The following is a 20,414-nucleotide window of genomic DNA, read 5'->3' on the forward strand; positions in this document are numbered from 1 at the left end:
AGGCTTCAGTTGGTCAGATCACCAACCTCTGGATATTTCTAACACCTTTAGCTCAGCCCACTTCTTCTCTGTCCCAAACGGTTCCTCTCTTCCCCTCATGCCTCCCTCACCAGTCCCACTCCTCCTCACCCCCCTCACCCCTGTGCACTGTGCGCCAGACTGAGTTCAGCCCCTTCGGCTGGAGGCTCGGGTTTATCTGGGACCAAAGAGAAAGCCATTCAGGAGCTGCGCGCCGTGTGGTGAAGAAAGGCTCCGTTGCGGACTCTGGGGGGGAGCGAGACAGGACCGGGAACCGGGGATTTGACCTTTTCCACATAAAGTTTGTGAGGGCGAGTGGAGGAGACATGGCGGTGTTCTCTGCTCTGTGGGTGCTCTTACTGTGCCAGCTTTTGACATCATCCTCAGCCCAGGTAAGAGGCACCAAGTGCCGCGTCAGTCTCTTCATCCATCGCCTGCAGCAGCTCTCTGTGGTGATGTGTGCAGCTAAAGTTCATAATCCTGACTTATTGTGAGAAGTTACCTGCGGATCCACCGGTTGATGATAAAGTGTCTCCTGGTGCTGATGGTGACAGCCGCTCTCTCTCTCTCGCAGCTGCTTGAGGCCTGAGCTGCCTGCGCGTCACACGGATGTTCTCTGGGTGGTTTAGTGCAGGAAAATAACATCTTAGTATAGTTTGCTTGATTTGAGTGAACGTGGAAGGTGTTTTTCTTCTTCAGTCTAATTGTCTTCAGGTGCTTGGTCTTTTCGCACCACTTGATGAATTCGGGGTTATGTTTTCCCTGAACCTGTGGAATGCGCGGATTGGAGATCAGTGCCACAGCGCACAATGCCACCTCTGTTCAGTCAGGCTTCCTGACTAAACGCAGGAACTCATTTAGAAAACCTTGAGTGAAAAAACGTTTATTTTGCAGATATGAATCTGGTTTATTTGTGTTTTTTATAGAAATCTGGTTCAGCCTTCCGCTTGTGCGTAAATTTGGATGTAAAGCATCTTTACGCACGTATTTTGTTTACCATACTTTTCATAGTGTTGTAGTTGTATTGAATAATTTGTGTCTATTTACATGTTTAGAATTTTGTTAACACTGTCCTGAGGTCACTTTCTACTATATTATATTATTTTGTCACCAAACATTTTCAAACACTTATTATTTATTGATCCAGTTGATCTCAAATCTGTACTTCTCTTCTTGAGCTGACTGCATCAAAGGAAGTGTGGATACATGACAGTCACATATAACACATGGAGGAATGCTGGATTCTGAATTTGAGTTTTGTGTCACAGAGGCCGGGCCCCAGAGGATCTCCTGGGCCACCAGGACCCTTAGGACCAGCAGGAAAGGATGGCACTGATGTGAGTTGACCAGGTTTCTTACTTAAAGCTAATACACCCAATACATTTTCCTATTTAACATTTAATATTCAACCATCTGCAGTGAGTGGGGAGCGTGTCACTTCCTCATTTTCTTAGAGTCAGTAATAAACTGATAAACATTTTCCTCCTTTGTACAAAAAATGAGATTACATTTTTTTATCTTGTGCCAAACACACACACACACACACACACACACACACACACACACACACACACACACACACACACCACAGTGATAGTTTACATGTTGTACTTTAAAATCTAATCCAGATTTCATTTTTGAATTCCCATTCAGGTGCACCTTTGGTAGAAAGCGTTTTCTTTCTGCATAAATGAGTCTGAAATGATTCTAGATGTTTTATCACAGTGACTCCTCCCACAGCTCCACCTACAAGTATTAAATCATGAGCACGGCTTCAGGTGGGCAGGGTTTAGGTGTGTATGTACTAAATTTACTTATATCAGTGGAAAGGTTTTGGTTATTACACTATATTCATAAAGGCCTGTGCCCTGAAAAGCTTAATGCTATGGATTGACTGTGCTCCATCTTTAGTTGGTCTCATTAACTAATTGAACTTGGTACGTGTTGATTTCCATGATTATATCTTCAGTGAATGTGAACAATTCAACAGAAATCTACCGAAATCGAAGCCCTTAGACTCTTCAGTCACTAGGATGAGATGTTATGGGAGAAATCTGAGTAAAATGACGCAACAAGACTTAATTTGCTCAAGTTTTGAAGTTGTAAGAGGAAATTGGATAATTGGGAAAGTCAAATTAACAAGAAACACTTTGGTAACATGGGGAGAAAACTTCAGACTAAACAAAAAGACTAAAACTCTTCAAATTATTTAAATTGAATCTTCTGCATGAAGAAAAACGTTTCATGTCAAAATCTCCTGAGGTTTTTTTAGTTTGCTGATATTTCTGTGACTCCAGTGAAGTGCAGGCACACAGAGGGCTCATTCATACATTCCCCAACCCGGTGAGACCATCTAGAGTTTCACCTCACACCTCCTCCCTCCACCTTCAGCCACCCCCAACCCAACACTACCCCCCCAGTTCTAACTAAACTGAGGCTTTCATCATGGGACCAGACAGCACCAGGTCAATTTGTTCTTCTGTCGCTGCAGAAGGTAAACATTCAATCCTTTTCACTGATTCAGACCAGAGACTCATTGTTATAAACCCGTTACTGATGACGTTGCAACATGAGCAAACACTGGATGTCTCTGAATCTGTGTGTCAGTGGAATTTAAAAGGCTTCATTTGTATGATCCAACATTAAACTGTTGCATATAAGACGTTCAACAAAATGAACTTTGAAGAGGAGCGACAGGTGTTTCTCTGTAGCTGTGACGCTCATTTGTCCTTTATAATTTACAGGGGAAACCTGGACCTGCTGGACTGCCAGGGAAGGCTGTAAGTATTCTGACTCGAGCCAGTTTTATTTACAGTTTGTAATTGAGACAAAGCTGCGTTTGTCAAAGTCCATCTCTTTAATCTGTAGCGCAAAAGAAAGTGGTCTTTTCATGTAGCTATACTGCAAATGAAGGCCAAATTAAAAAATGTAAATTTAGGAGGAGAAGAGACAATAAAAGACCAGCTGCTCTAATTTGTGCCAAAAACAGAAAAATAGCCCTATTCTCTCCAAAATTACAAATTTCTCTCAATTTGCAAAACATATGACACCGTTTGTCTTTAAGACTCTTGCTGTGTTTGGAAAAACCTCCTGGTTAAACACTTTCATAGGTTTAAACTTATTGAATAAATTAATTAATTAATTTCTTGTGCACAACTTCATGAATGTCTTTATGTAGGGTCCCAAAGGGAAAGCAGGAATACCGGGCTCTTTGGGAAAACCAGGCCTGCCAGGACTTCCAGGAGTGGATGTAAGTGTCCACAATAAACACACACACACACACACACACACACACACACACACACACACCTCTGCCCAAACCAAGTGATGTTTCTACTATGGAGCTGGAATGATTGATAATTGATTGTGTTAAAGCAGCAGACCACAGAGGTAATCACCATGTAGCTGTATAATGTTCTCTCTCTCTTTCCAGGGTTTGACGGGTCCTGACGGTCCTGCTGGGAAGGATGGGCCCCCGGGGGACGCAGTAAGTGTCTCTTAAGTCTTGTGATCTTTCTGGGATGCTGAGGACCCACTTAAACATGCACACAGTTTAGTTCTGTGACCCGTGTGCTTCAGACTGCCCCTTGTTCATCGGAGGTTAAACACACCAATGCGAATGCAAGCACGAGCATGCTTATTGGAAGCAAGATCTGTAGGAGAATCCAACAGGGACCAGGCCCGTGTTTCCTCTGTCAGCCTGGATTTGTTAAGCCGGCTCAGCGTCTTGGTGGGAATATTTTTAATGAGGGATCAGAATCGGATTTATTTCTACTGCTTCCCTAATCCAGCCCGGAATGCAGCCTGTTTCCCACCAATTTGCGTCGCGACTGTAGGATGACGAAGATCTGTTGCCCTAATGCTGAGGGATACAGGTGTTATCCTCCGAGAGATACGGTGGAAGGTAGAATTACAGCATGTGTGACATCAGCCCTAATGCAATATCTCATAATTAAACAGGGAGACGTTTATTTCCCACGATAAATATAAGGTACGAAAGAATAAAAGAAGGGGGGGGCCTCTGCTGTAAAGCTGCAAAGTCACTGTCAAGACAGATAAACGCTGCCGGCAGTTCAGCTAATTAGCAAATCTAATGAGGGAGCCTGCATCAACCAGTGTCTCTAATTACTCAGATTACTCCAGTGTTGTAGCTGGATCACTGGGGCTCAGGGTGCTGGTGAGACAAACAGAATCTGGCTGCTGGAGTTTGATACAAAGAATGATTTACAGCAGCAAACCAGATTTACAGTTTATCAGAGGACTCTTCATTCCTTTTTAAAATGTAGGGTTTTTAGTTTTTGTTTTCACGGGTCGTTTTCTGTGTGGTAATGATCTGTTGTCTCGTTTGCGCTCTGGGGAATGTGGTAAATAAGTGTAACGTCTCTGTCAGGCCTGTTTGTTTTTGACTCTCACCTCTCAGACAACACAAATACAGCTGTGAACGGTAAACAAACAGCTGGAGGAGGAGAAGAGATCGCAGGGTGGTTAGAAAGGGAAGAGGAAGAGGAAACCACAATTTGATCATTAATGTGTAGAATGATTTGTAGGAGTATTCTTTCATTTTACTAAAGATAAGGGTTTGTGTAAAGAAATAGAATATTAATTATAAATGGGTCTGTATCATTAATCAGGGCAAAGAGTGCCGGTTAATGATACAGAGTGTATTTTCTACAGTTTCCATTATAATAACAGGTTTCAACAAATTTGAAGTTATTATATAGAGAATAATTTAAAATATAGCAACACGAACAGACAAAATCATACATGAAAAGGTTATTAGAGGTGACCCTGTTAGTAGTTGGTTTTATTACTCTGCACAATAAGAAAAACAAAAGAGTCATTACTTTTTGTGAAAATTTAATATATTTTGAATGACTATCAAATCACACAAAAAAATCACACCCGGACAAACATTCTATTTCTTGTGTTTCTTGTGCACTTTGCTTGACGTTGTCTGAAACGTTGTGATGTTTCTCTCCTCAGGGTGATTCTGGACCTGCTGGACCAGCTGGACCTCCTGTAAGTACCTCCACATACCAGGAAACATCACATCACACGGTTACAGAGCAGTGACTTCATGACGGGATCCACCTCACTCCATCTATCAAGCAGTATCAGTCATCAGAAAAACAAACTGCTCATGCATCATCTGCATTTCACACGAAACAACTTCAGAGAGTCAAGTTCTGCTCAAATCAAATGACGTGTCGACATTAAGATGATGAAGCAGCGTCACACATCATCACTCACATCATCCTTCACTTTGATCTAAATGGACTGAGACGGTTCATTTTCACCTCACAGCAACAACCAGCGACAAACTTCCAAAGCAGATTTGATGCAGTTTCGCATCGTGTGTCAGGTCTTGACGCTGTGAGAAAATTAAATCATCCCTCAGTGTTTGTGACTTTAATTTGTCTTCCTGTGTTTCCGTAGGGCAGAGGGAGACCAGGAGCTGCAGTGAGTACACGACTCTGACATTTCATGTCCTTCTTGAGTGCAGAAAGTTGAACTCATGTATTTGGATGATTGCACATATACTCAGTGTCTTCTGTTTGCAGGGACTACCTGGAACCAACGGGCTGCCGGGCGGAGTCGGACCCCAGGGTCCAGCCGTAAGTATCTGATCTCCTCAAATAGACTTCCTGTCTAGATTCAGATAGATTCAAATAGATTCAGTCTGATGCTCTTCTCATAGATTCAGTTTTGTGTCTAGCTGGGAGAACACTTCACCTGTACAAGAGGATCAATCAGTGCAGGTGAAGATGCTGTAAAGCAACAATACTGTCTCTGGCTGCGTGGAGCCACACGTTGGGCACCACTGTGACAAATGACCATGCCACTGGGCCCCCCCCCCCCTACACAGCAACAATATTGTTGCTTTGCAGCATGTTTATTATCCACCACACACGAGCTAACATTAATCACACATTAACTTGGCTGCTCAGCTCAGACGCTCCCCTCCTGTGTCTCTGTCCTGTCTCAGTTCTGCATGGCTCTCTCAGGCTGTCTTTTAAGCATGAGGTTCAATCAGCTAACAGCTCTCACCTGCACTGATTGAGCCTCTGGTGCAGGTGATGTGTTCTCCCAGCCTCTTTCTTGTGAAGCACTTTGTAACTTTGTTCTGAAAGGTGCTATAAGAATGATGAATTTAGAGAATGATCAGAATTGTATCAGCAGAGGCTCAGATTTCCAGATTCTCCAGTTTCCTCCACCAAGGAAGTTGTTTTCAGACCTTTTCTGTTTGTTGGTTTGCAAGTAAGATTATGCAAAAACTAGCAGACAGGTTTCTATGAATTTGGTGGAAGGATGTGGGTCAGGAAAGAACACATCAAATGTTGGTGTGTATACAGATCAGGGGTCAGATCCAGCAATTGTTTTTACTTTTTATTATTCAATATTTTCATTGAACTCATGGATCTTGATGAAAAAATCTGTCATATTAACTGATGTTATCTGACCTTTTGCAATTTGGTGGAAACTCCTGTTTGGGTCAGTTCTGGGACTGTTGTTGGGGCTAATTTAAGAATACAGCAAGTCAACTTTTTTTATCCCTCTAACTAAGATTTTTATCTGAAATATACAAATGAAACTCCTGATCGATGACATTTCCCATCAGTGATGATGAGATTGTCTCTAAAATCAGTTACTTCAGACTGAGCTGCTGAAGATCCCACTGATCGTTCCTCTCTTCTCTCTCAGGGTGCTGAGGGTCCTTCAGGACTTCCTGGACCTGCTGGTTCTGACGGACCCCCAGTAAGTGCAGTCATCATTCCAGACTTGATAAATGCTGCTGGTACAATATGTTCATCTCTTGTGGAGGCTCTGTATGGAGGGAATGCTCTGATTCCTTGTCGTCCTCTCCCTCTCTCAGGGTCTTCCTGGTACTCTTCATGACCTCAGCGGTGACCTTCTGGTAAGATTTAAATCATCAGCCTGTCAAAGCAGCGTTAATGACAGTGACCTGAAGCTGCGTCCTCTGCAGAAAGTCCTCAGTGTTTTGTCTCTTTCATCTGCAGTGTCCTGCAATCTGCCCCTCTGGTCCCTCTGGTCCTCCTGGGATGCCGGGATTCAAGGTAAATAAATAAAGCTTCTGTCAGGGTTCTTCATTTTTTATTTGTGTTTAATCATATACCGCTCAATATGACCTTGGAAATATCTACAACATATGTCACCCTGCACTTACACAATACATTTCCTCATGCCTGAACTAACCTCTGTGTATTATTGCTCACGCAGGGTCACACGGGACATAAAGGAATCAAAGGAGAGCCTGGAAAAGATGGAGAGAAGGTGAGTTTTTCAGGGGACAAATATCAGGGCCTCTGTCACTGTGGCTGATCAGGGCACATGAGGATGAAATGAACTGTTTTATTCTAATTTGGCTGTTCATGTTTCTGTGATATGTAGTTTTGATGCAACACTAAGTGTCCTGTTCTGTCTCCAGGGAGACGCTGGTCCACCTGGTCCACCAGGTATTCCTGGCACTGTGGGTCTGCAGGTGAGTTACGTAAAAACTATTCAGGGAAACTTCATTGTCCTATCGTGAACTTCAGCAATTATTGCGATATTTAAAAAATCCAATATATGTAAATATAGCAAATAACCGAGCTTAAACAAGTCTTTAAACTTATAAGAAATAATAATGTGACATTTATCGTGATAATTATCGATATCAAATGATAAGAACATTTTTATCTTGATGTAATTTTTTCCTGCTTGCTCTTCAGATTTAGATATTTACTTGGTTCAACCACATCCACACAACATTTGAGGAATTGTGAAATATTCTGAGCGAGTGTGGTGTGTGATGCGTCCTCACGATGATCTCATGTTGTTTCAGGGCCCACGTGGTCTGAGAGGTTTACAGGGTCCGATGGGAGCTGTAGGAGACAGAGTAAGCAGCTTTCAGAACGTGTCCTCTCCACCTTTCATATCAATCTCAATATTCACAAACCTGTTTGCTTCCTCTGACCTCATGCTCTGTTTGTCTCTAGGGCCTGCCTGGGTTCAGAGGCAAACCTGGCATCGCCGGCATCATCGGAAAGACAGTGAGTGTCTCCTCGTAGTGATGATGCAGTAAAATAAAACGGTGTTTGATAGTAGTTTACAGCAGGAGCCGACGGCTGCTCCCATCAATGAATAGCTGTGTGTGTTTCATCTGATGTCTCCAGGGTGATGCTGGAGAAAAGGGACCACAGGGATTCAGAGGACCCAAAGGAGAAATTGTAAGTAAAGTAAATTCCTGTCTAATAGTTTTACATGCACATAAAAGGTGTGTAAATTTCATCTTAATGTGTCTCCCAACAGGGTAAAATTGGTCCCAAAGGAGGACCAGGGGGAGCAGGAACCAAAGGGGAGCCTGTAAGTGCATTACCTGACAAATTATACCTTTTCAAAATACAGCAGTGCTCAGAACCACAGGGATCATAGTCAATGTCTTCTACAGGGGATTCCTGGCAGAGACGGCAAAGATGGTACGCCAGGATTAGATGGCGAGAAGGTAAGATGCACTTTTCTCTTCCTGGTTGATATTTACTTGCGAGTCCAGAGCTCACAGTGATGTTTGTGCCGACAGGGGGATGCAGGACGCCACGGAATAGTTGGAGAGAAAGGACCCAACGGCCTTCCTGTAAGTATTGTGATGTCGACGTGGGTGTTCGCTTTCTTTGTTATTCTGAATATGAACACACTCATCACACCATTACAGTATTAATTCCAATCACTCTAACTTCCTCTCTTTGTGGAAAAAAGTATAATTGTGAAAATACTGAAAGTTCTAAACATGTTCATGACAAAACAACGGATGAGAAGCTCATAGTTGTATACTTTCTGTTTCAGGGTCTACAAGGAAAGGCTGGTTCAAAGGGATCGAAAGGAGAAGTTGTGAGTATTTAGACACTAAGAGACGTTAAACTTGAATTCAAATCATGACCATGGAGGGAAAAAAAATAAAAAGCTTCCTCAGTCCTGGAAAGAATAAAACTGAGGAAGCTTCTTGCATAAAAAGTCTCCAAGTATTTACATCCAACTCTGTTACCCTTCAATCCAGCGATGACCTGGATGAGTGATGATCTTTTGTCTTTTTACACCAGGGTGATCTGGGGAAGACTGGGGAGACGGGGCCCTCTGGAGAGCCAGGTATTCCTGTATGTATCTGATGGGCTTTTTTGGGGGGGACACTTCTGGGTCACAGCCTCTCTGACATTTTACCCACATGAAACTTTTAACAGTGGTTGTGTCTCGTCTCTAAATGTTTCTGACGTGTCGACAAAATCTTTCCTCTGCTGCTTACAGGGTGACATCGGTGTCCCAGGAGAGAGGGGGATGGCAGGACCCAGAGGCGTGGCTGTGAGTTAATGTCTACACTGTGTGGATATGTATGTTTTCAAATTGCTGCAGTGTATTTATTACTTTCAAAGCTTCACAATCATACGTTACATGATATTTAAAAATAATGTTTGCCCCATGTTCCCAAATTATGAGAATCTCTGCTGCACAGAGGGAGGTCCGGTGATTTTAAGCAATTTGCAGAATTTAGATTGAGTCTGTATGACGTTAAGTTTACGGTTCTAATAATCAGTGCAGACAATCGGATGCATGACAGAAAAAGAAAAGGAATTAGTATAAAGCAACCGTGTACATATATCATAGATATGAGATATAATAAACTTCTGCCCTTTGGATTTAATGATATTCTGCTGCAAAGGCACGAAGACCGTAGCTGCTGATTCAGGGTCTCACTGAGGGAATGCAGGTCCAGTGATGAGAGCATATTTTCATAAACAGAGAGCTCTTTGTTTTTCACATCAGATCCTGTGACAAGCAAGAAAAATGATAAAACATCACAGCAATGAACAAACTCTCACTGCGCTGCATAATGAATATGACCTCAAACTACAAAAAAGACAAAAACATCTTGTCCAAATGGGGACGTCTTCAACAACCAGGATTTTACTGTGTCATGTGTTTTGAAGTGCGATGACATGACAGTGTCTGTCTCCAACAGGGAGGGATTGGACCAGCGGGCAACACTGGGCCTCAGGGAGTGAAAGGCTTTCAGGTCAGTTGCATGAAATAACTTATCGTCATCACTATTTTTAAATGTTATTTTTCGTTTCCTACCTGACTGTGTGTGTCGTGTGCTGCAGGGGGTGAAAGGAGCCTTGGGAGATTCAGGTCTCCCAGGTCCGACAGGAATCCGTGGAGAGTTCGGGGAAAGAGTGAGTTTGACGTGTATGATGATATGAAACGTGTGCCAGTGTTTAATGCCACCAATGAGCCAAGATACAACACAGGCCTGTGGCTATTTAACTGTCTCATAATAATGAAATACATTCTCTAGATAAATCATCTGGTCTATACGTGCCATCAGCAAATGGCAAAAGAGGACATTCACAAGTTATAACATGTCTAAAAACCAAATATTTCCAGTTTACTATGATAGAACACAAATAAAATAATCTTTAGAAGATGGGTCAGTTTTCCTTTAGATTCAAGAAGATGAAGCAATAATCAATAATTGACAAATTCTTGCATCTCAAGTCCAGAATGCAGAAAAAATAACAACAATGAAACAGGTCAAATGAAATGTCTCTGCACAGACACAGCAGAGACATGTATCTGTCCCCATAGGAGGGTCCTGTGTGTTTATTACCAGGTCGTCCCTCCTCGCTCGGTGGTATAAACTCAAACTGCAGCCAGGACGGAGCGTCAACACAAAGCGGCCTCCTGTTCAGAACGTGAAGACAGAACAAAGCCAGTCTTTATACCGATCCCAGTTCCCCCTCGAACAGCCCACCTCACTTTCCTCCATCCCCCCTTCCCTCTCCCGCTGTCGGCCTTCCACAAATGTTTCTCCATGCCGCTCATTTACTCTCTTTTTCTCTCCTTCTGCAAACCCCTGCAGGGTCCGGTCGGAGCTTCAGGAGCTAAAGGAGACATGGTAAATATTTAAGACAAAGTTCAACTTAGATCGGACCTCCCCTGAATGACTTGTAATAGTCTTCACCCACCTGTTAGAAGGATATAAACTGTTATATAAGATGCTGTTTCATAAGAGTTTGATGTTGATGCTGAAACTGTGTTGACCTGTTCTTAGTTATTATAAAGAATACAAATGGAGCCGGATGAGTTTCAATCAGATGGTTCAGGTGTTTTTGTTGTCTCTTTAGGGCGTGGCAGGAAGTGACGGTTTACCAGGAGAGAACGGAGAACCTGTAAGTTTTGTCTTCCATGTTTTATTGTACATCCTCTGACAACAGTAAAAAGATGTAGAACTGATTTAGGGCTCTGCTGCCTGACTGCTGACTATAGGACCAGGTGATGGACAACACCTATTTTGAAGCCTTTACACTGGTTGCCTGGTTATTTCACTTCATGATCCTGCACTGGAATTCATGGTCCTGCAGTTATTCAGTGATTCTGAAAAGCAGAATGAAAACTATGGGTGGTGCAGACTTTAGTGATCACACTCCGAGCCACTGACCCGATCTGCCTGAGGATGAGCTGAAAGCTTTTTAACACATCTTTTGATTAGAATGTTTTACAGCCATTGATTGAATTGTATTTGATCATTTATTTAATTGTACTTATGTCCTAAAAATTGTTTTAATTTCTTTTATCCATTTCATTGGTCGTATTATTTCATTCTATTTGTCGTGTCCATCAGTCTCAAATTGTTTTATTGTTTATATGAGAGCTCTTTGAAGCCATAACTATCACGTTTGAATTATGAATTATTTGTGTTTTTATATATATTCAACTAAATTTCCATCTTTTTTCAGGGTCACTTTGGACCAGTGGGACAAAAAGGAGAGGTGAGCTACAGTGTTACTACAATTATTATATTGTATATATAAGTTATATATATATATATATATATATATAATCCAATCATTTATCTATTTCACCATTTATTATTCACTTAACATTAAATATATAAACTTTTCATATTACTTTAAACAAATTATTCCAAACAATAAATATAAACATTTCAACCATTTATCCATTAATTTAATTTACCAATTTCAACAGTTAATCTATTTTTAAGCTATTTGACCATTTATTATGAATTTCAAGCTACTTCTTTCAAATTTTGATCCATTACTTATAACAATTTAAAACAGTTATACATTACATTTACGTATATCAATGTTTTTCATATTACTTTAAACAAAGAATTTCAACTGTTTGTATATAACAATAAGTTTAATATTTTTGAATCTAATCTAACGAATGATCCATTCTTTTTATTCAAAGAAAAGATTCCTTTGAAAAGTTGGTCCAGCATTTTTAGCAAACTTTCCACTTGTCTTCGTGCTTGATAACTCACTGACTCAACATCAGCAGTTAAATCATTCTCATTTTTAAATCTCTCTAAGTTTTAGGCCTAATTTCCAATTTTTCAAATGTGTTGAGCTCAACAATCTTCCACATGCACCTCGAGCAGCTGCAGAAACACCCCCTGCAGAACGGAGACCCCTGGTTGTGAGTCGCTGCAGTCGATTTGTGTCTATCAGCACAAAACACATGAAGATGTGTGTGGGTGTAATTAGCAGCAGTTTGCCACCCCCCCCGCTCCCTCACTGAACATTAAAAAACGGAGCCGTGCTCTGAGCTGTCACTTTGTCAGACTCGCTGCATGTGATGCAGCCTCACATTCCAGCTTTAACAGGATTAATTAGAGATAGGTATTGCTGCTTTAGATTTATTGGCCTGTTTGCTGCTGTCGCCATGAGGGAGCGAGACGAGGCACATTAAGCTGCAGCAGACTTTATGTAACTGGAGTTGCTGTGCTGATGAGCCTCCCGCTCACAGTCTCATTTACTGTTTGCTGCTTCTCTTTGGAGTAATTATCTAGCAACGAGCCGCCGTGTGAATCCGCCTCCGCTTTGTCTCAACAGAGCCAGTTTAGTTTGCTCGTTGGTTTGTGTTCAGTGATTAAAGCTGGATGTTTTGTTAGCTCCAGTCTGAAAGTGATTTTTTTCATTTTTTTGTGAAATATCATGAATCATCTAAAGGGTAATTCTCATTGATGACAGTCAGGAAAACGTGGTGAGCTGGGACCAAAGGGCGTGACGGGTCCGCAGGGAGAGCTCGGTGCCAGAGGGCCTCCAGGAAAACAAGGGGTAATGGGCTTCCAGGGAGAACAGGGTCTGCCTGGGATTTCAGGAAAGACAGGTGTACCTGTGAGTATTTTATTTTCTCTTCTTAGTATAAATCTCCTGACCAATGGAAGCATATTAAATGTTAATGTCTTATAATAAACTACATGAATGGGGTCACGTTTGAAAAATGTCTCTTCAGGGTAAACTGGCGAGCGAGCAGCAGATCAGAGAGCTGTGTGGCTCCATGATTGATGGTGAGACATCTTAATTAGCATTTGTCCATAATTCATTCCATCACTGAATAAAAGCTGGATATTCATCCCCTGGTGTTTTTTTTTCTATCACACAGATCAGATAGCACAGCTGGCAGCTAATCTGCGAAGACCACTGGCTCCTGGAATGGTCGGCCGCCCGGGCCCTGCAGGGTCTCCAGGAAGCCCAGGAGTATCTGGATCTATTGGGCATCCAGGCACTCGTGGACCACCAGGGTACAGAGGTCTGCCAGGAGAACTGGGAGACCCTGGTCCCAGAGGTAGGAAAGATTAACTTTCAATCAATACTGGGGCAAAACAAATCACTGATCAATGTCTTTACAGTTTTATCATGACATGGTCTTCTCATCAGAACTACTTATACCACAGAAAGTGACATATTATACATTAAACCATTAGATTTTTAATGTGCATTATTCCAAGGCAATGCATAAGGAGCATGTTTTTAGTTTAAAATAAGTTATATACAGGCAGGTAATGTGGTGAGATAAATCTCTGGGTAGGGCTGCATGACTTGATCTTTTACATGAAATCATCTTTTAAGTTTTAATGGAAAATGCCACTTTAATGGAAGTGGCCTCAACTAGACATTTTATTTTTGTGAGGGGTCACAAGCCAAAAAGGTTGAGAACCACTGATTTAATTTTTAACACATTTAGTTATAAGACATGTTCTTTTTAGCATTTGAAATACAGTTGAGTACTAGTATCAAGTTGCATAAACTGGAAACACAGCTGACAAACAGTTTTTTACAACAGGTGATGTTGGTGAACAAGGAGACAAGGGACCCATTGGGAAAACCATTGATGGGCCACTTGGAGACCAAGGATACCAAGGTATGAGGCTCTGACATGAGCTACAAGACTGTGGGTTACTATACTGATCATATAGGTCTTACTCCTGGAGGAAGTATCAAACAGACATGATGATAAGTAGAGTTGATGACAGCTGCTTCCACTTGTAGGGTTTATTGGTAAATATGGAAGGGAGCTATCAGTATGTTATTCATTATCCATCACCACATATTTTCTGATTGTCCCACTAAAGAGTTTAAATATTTTATGCCAAATCGTTTGATCCACGCGACTAAAACCAACTAAAATCTTTTGCATAGGTCTTCCTGGAGTTCCTGGAATTGTCAAAGATGGCCGTGATGGATCTGTAGGAGATCCAGGCGAGCCTGGAGAGTCAGGCAGGGTAGGTAGGACTGGGCACCAGGGACCTCCTGGTATCTGTGATACATCAGCCTGCCAGGGAGCAGCAGCCGCTGGGAAATCCACCAACCCCAAAAACCATTAAACATGACTTCCTGCACCCTGTGGCCATCCACCCCACGCAGGAAGGGTGAAAAGTGAGGGAAAGCAAGAAATGAAAGAAGAGTGATCACAAAAAAAACTGTCCTCCTCCTTTATTGAAACAAATGTATTACAAGATGGGAAGAGTAAAGTCCACAGATGTGATATTTTAAGAGGAATAGAGGAACATCCAAGGAGTAACACTAAGACCAGAGCAACCGAGAGACAAAAACATCAAGATGACATCCTGAAATAAAGTGGACCGAGACACGAGTGCAAGAGAACAACTGCATTTCTCCGAATACTGTCACATCAGACTTGATGACTTACAAAATGTATGAAAATGAAAGAGTCCTTTTTTGTATAAAAACTTTGTACATGTTATTTCAATGCCCCCATTACTTTTAAAACCAACAAGTGACTGTCTCTGCAGTGAATGTGCATGTATCACAGCCCATGAGTGAAAATCACAGGTGTTACCTCAACGTACGAGCTTAACGTGTAATATATGGAAACAGGTGCCAGAGGCGAGAAGCTGTGTATGTACTGTAAAAGGAATAAAAGAAACAACTACCCCGGTGCCCAGACATTGTGTAGATTGATGCAAAAAAAAAATGTATACTGTTTTGATAGTCTTTTTTTTTTTTTACAGCTTTTCTTATTCTAAATTACATGTGAAGCTGATTCTCCAGATTTGAGAATCAAATGTTTTCAAACACCACATCCACTTTGTACTACCGGTGCTGTAACTATTAAATATACAAGACTTTAAATACTATTTATTATTTGTGGGTGACTGTTGTATGTACAGTAAAATGCTACAGCGACATGTTGTAAGAAAGAACAAATAAAGCCACTTTTCAGTAAAAACATTACTCTTTTCTACATATCAAATGACCAGTCTTCACTTCAGAATAATTAACTCTATGAACATTACTTAACCCCATTTAATCGCCAGGCAGTAAAACTTCATTCATAAGCAAGATTTAAATTAGTGCTTGAAGACTAAATGCAGGTGGAAAAGTGAACCACACACTGTCTGAACAGTTTAACCAAAGTAAATGATTTTAAATTGACACAAAATTTAAATCAGGTATAAAAAGAGGCCAATATAAATAAAGTTAGTTAAATCTATAAGTTGAGGAGCATAAATGTTGCTCATTAGAGAACTAACTATTTTACAAGGGGAGCAGTGCCACCTATTGGTGACTCTATGAAAAGCCCCCCCCATGAACAAATGCTGGCTTAAAGAGAACCAAAGAATGGACTTCACTGGACACCCTCAGATAATGTGCTCAAATATCTGGCTGACTTACTAGATAAATGAGTGAGGATGGGGGTGCAGCGGGTGGTGGTCATTGTTCTACCCTGTCAATCATCTCCTGCTGGATAGAGTCATAGCCTGACGAAGAGCTGGATTTCAGATGCAGTTCTTTCGCATCGTTGAATGATTTCTGAAACTCCTGTAAACAAGGAAGATATGAGATTATTGTAGTTTATGACAAACTCAAACCTCAAGGTTTTTCAAAACTTTACGTGAATTTCTCAAGAAATAAAATGCAGAAATCTTTCTGGAAATGTGTAGAGTGATTAATTTGCTGCCATGTATTTTTCCATCAAGCGAATCAATTTTCAAAGACTAAATAACTGCAACATTAGATAATGCATCACAGTAGAATAATAACGTTTATTTGATTTTATACTGAAAAACTAAGAGGAATTTGATTTGAACTCTCTACATAACAAAAGCAATATAAAGTCTACTGCAGCTCTATAATTCAACAAGAGGAAATTTAATAAACATCTCATCTCCCCGTCCCTGACTTTGAGTCTCAAATTATTCAGCTGCAGGGGGATGAAGCCTTAAATGTATTTTCATCAATCAGTTATTTAACTCCAAGATCAAACCACACACTTGTACCTTTTTGAAGGTGTCTCCATACATCTTGTTGATGTACACAAGGAAGGCGGTGGTCCAGTGTAGGGTGGTGACTTTATCCGTGCCTGACTGGCAGAATGGCACCAGCATGTTCAGCTCGTCACAGTATAAACGAATCATCTTTCTGCACAGCGGCACACGACATACAGACAATTCTCAGACTTAATACACAAACTGTCACTTTGTTCTTACTTTGGAATAAAGAAGACTGATTGCATTTAGTTCATCTAACAAATCAAGAAACTACACTAAGACTCATGAAGCAAATCTATTTGGAGATTAACAAAACGTTTGTTGACGACCCTGTTATAATTTGTATTTGACTCTTATGGTTATTCTCCATCCCTGCCTCAGGGTGGTGCTGTTCACCTGTTCCTTCTTCAGTATTTCACAAACTGTGGAGGTTGCAGAGACACTTTCATCTGTGAGTAATGGCTGCTCACCTGCGTTTCCTCTCGCTACTGTTGTGTCTCTCCCTGCTCTCCATGACTGACGTACTGGATTGGGCTCTTTGTCTGGTGCTGCTCCCGTGACCACGCTTCCTGGAGGCAGCAGGTGTCACATCTATTAAAAAAAAAATATGACAGCGTACAAGACATTTAGATACATGGTACGGCGAACAACAAAACAAGTACTACAATTGGTTTTCTTGTTGTGCAGCACTTTGTACTTTAACCATTCATTTTCTTGTTGTGCAGCACTTTGTACTTCATGTTGAAAAGTGCTCTATAGATAGTTACTGGTGTCAATAATATCTCTGGGCAAAATTAAAAACTCTGGATCAAACCTTGGTGCTTGTTCAGTTCAACCATGTGAGGAATATGGTCAACCACCTAAGATTTTTAAAAAAAACAAATGATTCAATATTCTGCAATAAAGCTATTATGAAACTTAAAGTTGTGATTGTTTTCCACCACACCTGACCACACATAGTCATGACAGGGTTAAATACACCCCCGTTGGCTGGGATGCAAACTTCTAGGAGATTCACTCCATCAGTTTTCATCCTCTTCTGCATGTATGGTACAAGGGTCATTTGAGCATTTCCAGACTGCTGGAATATTTTTAAAAAACTGAAAGACAATAACAGATTTTGTCAATACATCAGTATTATATCTATAAACACATACAAAGATGTATCTCTGTGTTGTGCCCGATGCATTTGCCCCATCCCTTGTTGGGATTACAAGATAAACCTAATTTACAAACATAAACATCTTCCTTCTTGTATTGCATATTAAAAAACATGTGGTTGGATGGATGGATGAGATAAGATGATAAGAAGAAGTCTGTATTACAGCAGCAAAAACAGAATAGTGAAATACACTCTTTGTAACGGTAATAAATAAGTTTAAAAATACAATATAAACACAGGGAACTATAAAAGCTAGAAATATGTTTGTGTATATTGGTGAAACCTATGGGAGACAGCTGCTGACTGAACGTCCCTCTGTCTCTGGAAGTCAGCAGACATTGTGGTGAACCTCTTCTCCAAGCAAACTCTTGCAGAGGATCTGTGACCTTTGACCTGCGAGGACACGCGGCTGTTGACGGGCACTTTAGTCGGACTCTTGACACCTCTGAGTCTGGCCAACACAAACCCCGGGACCTCCACATTAGAGGTGGGGGTCTTCTCTCCTGACATCACCAGACAGTGATCTTCAGTGGCAACTGACAGGTCAATAGCTTGGGTGGTCGTGAAGGGAGAGGTCCCTGTGGGTCCAGTGACATCTGTAGAGATCACTGCAGCTGGATGATCCCTCACATCAGGCCAACATCTGTTCATCAGGCCAGCATCAGGCCCAGTCTGTGCCTCCATGTTGGTCTGGATGAGGCGCTGGAGGTGTGAGTGCTCACCCTCGGTGATCTCCATCAGATCGAGCTCAGCTTCCAACATCTGATCTGTGTCAAACAGCTTTTCTCTATATGTCCCAGACCCTGAGTTCTCTGGATGGAGGTGAAACATGAAGGATTTTACTTGCTTAGCAAAAGGTTGGCATTTCTTTTCTTTTTTTTTTACATATAAGACAACTATGGTGTCTATTTCTCCATTTCCAACATTAAATTGTAGCTAGTTTTGAGCTAGTCATAGTTATTAGAATTATATTTATGAACATAGCTTAAACTTGAGCTTAAACAAACACTAATGATGTTGTGTTAATATATTATAATATATAATATTCAAAAATCTAGGATAACAAATTATATAATTATGCTAACGAGCAAAGAGCATTAAGCTAATACATTTGAGTAGAGTGTATTAGTTTGCTAACAACCTCAGAAACGTAACATACTCATAGAAGCATTAGCATTGTGATCAGAGGGTCACTAAGTTGTTCGGTTTGAATCAACTCAAACAAAGATGCAGTTGTTCTGTTTTCAACTTGTTCATTTCCGTAGTTTTCCCACTTACTTCACTGATCCCTGGTCTGTAGCCGCGCTGCTAACACCCGGTGCCGACTAACTCCTGGACGTCGACAGACCTGAAGTGTCACAGTGTCGAGTTATTTAAATGTTGCCCGTTAGATCACGTGGAGAGAAAAGAGTTACAATATCCGACGCGTTATAAATACTACTACCACGAAGTACATGTACTCAAGTACATGACAGAAGCACGAGTAATGGTAATATAGTTTGTGTATCTTTTAATATAGTGCAGTACCACTCAAGTACAATTCAGAGATTATTAATAATATTAATAAAAGTTGTTTGTTGTTGTAGCATCTTTCATACAGGAAATACAGCTCAAAGTGTTTTATAGACTATATTATATGTATATATATATATATATATAAATGTAAAGTGAAATATTTTAATACTCACCTACAAATATATAGTATTTAATTTTACACTTGTGTATCATGTAGAGAACTACCTTCTCTGGACACTGGTCTTCTTGCATTTCATGATGGGTGTTTTAAACACAGAACCAATGACCAGGTAAAGCCACAGCCATGCTGTTACTCACCAGACGGACATGGACGTGTACCCAAGACATGAAGTCAAATCATGTTTATGCACAAAAATAACAGATATAGAGACCCTGTTGCTTATTCCTACCAGGACAGGTAACTCAAAAGGTAAATCTCTTTATGTGTCACACCAGGAACAAACTTTAAATAAACCAGCCTCTGCTGTGTCTGAACTTCCTTGGCTGAGGACTCACTAAAAAACCACTGTAGTGTTTTAACACCTGATACTTTCTTCTAATTAGCGCCTGATAATTCATTAGTACCACAGATGTTAAGTATTTCGTTCACACCCTAAAGTTATCACACAACCTCAGCAGAGGGATCCCGGTCTGCAGCCCTCTGAAATACTGGTCAGAGCAGGTGTGCCACATCCCTGCTGATTACTATGGTCTGACTCCACCTACAGGAACCTGAATCACATACACAAGCACAACACCACAGCAGGACAACTCCAGGTTGTCACCATATACATATATATATATATATATATAATTATGTATCTGGATACTTCTACTTTAGCATCTCATTATATCAATGCACAAATATCCTCCTGTAATCATCCTCTGCCACTGTACTTTACTCAAGAATATTTCTCTACAAACAATATGTCCATTTCCCTGGTGTGAGGAAGCTTTATATAACACATAATTCATCTACCTTAGATCTGTAAAATACTCTTTATTGTGTGTATGTCGAGAGAAAATGTCTCTTCAGAGAAAGTAAAAACTCACGTTAAATCATAGAATCCACAACAACAATTTTGTGTTTTTTTAGAAATAGGTTACTTTAACTTTGTATTTAATTTGTGG

At 40.8% G+C, this 20,414-nt stretch overlaps 2 protein-coding genes across 3 annotated transcripts; one reads left to right on the plus strand and one right to left on the minus strand.

The window, feature by feature from the left end:
• The first annotated feature begins 109 nt into the window (after positions 1-109).
• Positions 110-15,274, plus strand: col9a3 (collagen, type IX, alpha 3). The gene is made up of 32 exons (XM_020096403.2): positions 110-410; positions 1,287-1,355; positions 2,763-2,798; positions 3,197-3,268; positions 3,452-3,505; positions 5,002-5,037; positions 5,455-5,478; positions 5,580-5,633; positions 6,721-6,774; positions 6,893-6,934; positions 7,038-7,094; positions 7,258-7,311; positions 7,466-7,519; positions 7,862-7,915; positions 8,016-8,069; positions 8,193-8,246; positions 8,329-8,382; positions 8,468-8,521; positions 8,597-8,650; positions 8,860-8,904; positions 9,114-9,167; positions 9,316-9,369; positions 10,028-10,081; positions 10,170-10,241; positions 10,928-10,963; positions 11,193-11,237; positions 11,805-11,837; positions 13,062-13,208; positions 13,327-13,381; positions 13,477-13,659; positions 14,158-14,235; positions 14,514-15,274. The coding sequence occupies exons 1-32, from the start codon at positions 345-347 to the stop codon at positions 14,696-14,698; spliced, it is 2,037 nt and encodes a 678-aa protein (XP_019951962.1). The 5' UTR covers positions 110-344; the 3' UTR covers positions 14,699-15,274.
• Positions 15,275-15,292: 18 nt separating this feature from the next.
• LOC109635297 (uncharacterized) lies at positions 15,293-19,946 on the minus strand. Of its 2 annotated transcripts, XM_020096405.2 has the most exons (8): positions 19,457-19,946; positions 19,047-19,116; positions 18,052-18,580; positions 17,553-17,706; positions 17,421-17,466; positions 17,077-17,197; positions 16,616-16,757; positions 15,293-16,157 (listed from the first exon to the last, which is right to left on the minus strand). In XM_020096405.2, the coding sequence occupies exons 3-8, from the start codon at positions 18,528-18,530 to the stop codon at positions 16,050-16,052; spliced, it is 1,050 nt and encodes a 349-aa protein (XP_019951964.2). In that variant the 5' UTR covers positions 18,531-18,580; positions 19,047-19,116; positions 19,457-19,946; the 3' UTR covers positions 15,293-16,049. The 2 variants fall into 2 exon arrangements, with proteins under 2 accessions (XP_019951964.2, XP_019951965.2); XM_020096406.2 differs by lacking the exon at positions 19,457-19,946 and having other exon boundaries at positions 19,047-19,232.
• Between the last annotated feature and the right edge of the window lie 468 nt (positions 19,947-20,414).

Source organism: Paralichthys olivaceus, chromosome 6 (assembly GCF_024713975.1).
Source record: "Paralichthys olivaceus isolate ysfri-2021 chromosome 6, ASM2471397v2, whole genome shotgun sequence".
In the NCBI taxonomy this organism is placed as follows: Eukaryota; Metazoa; Chordata; class Actinopteri; order Pleuronectiformes; family Paralichthyidae; genus Paralichthys; species Paralichthys olivaceus.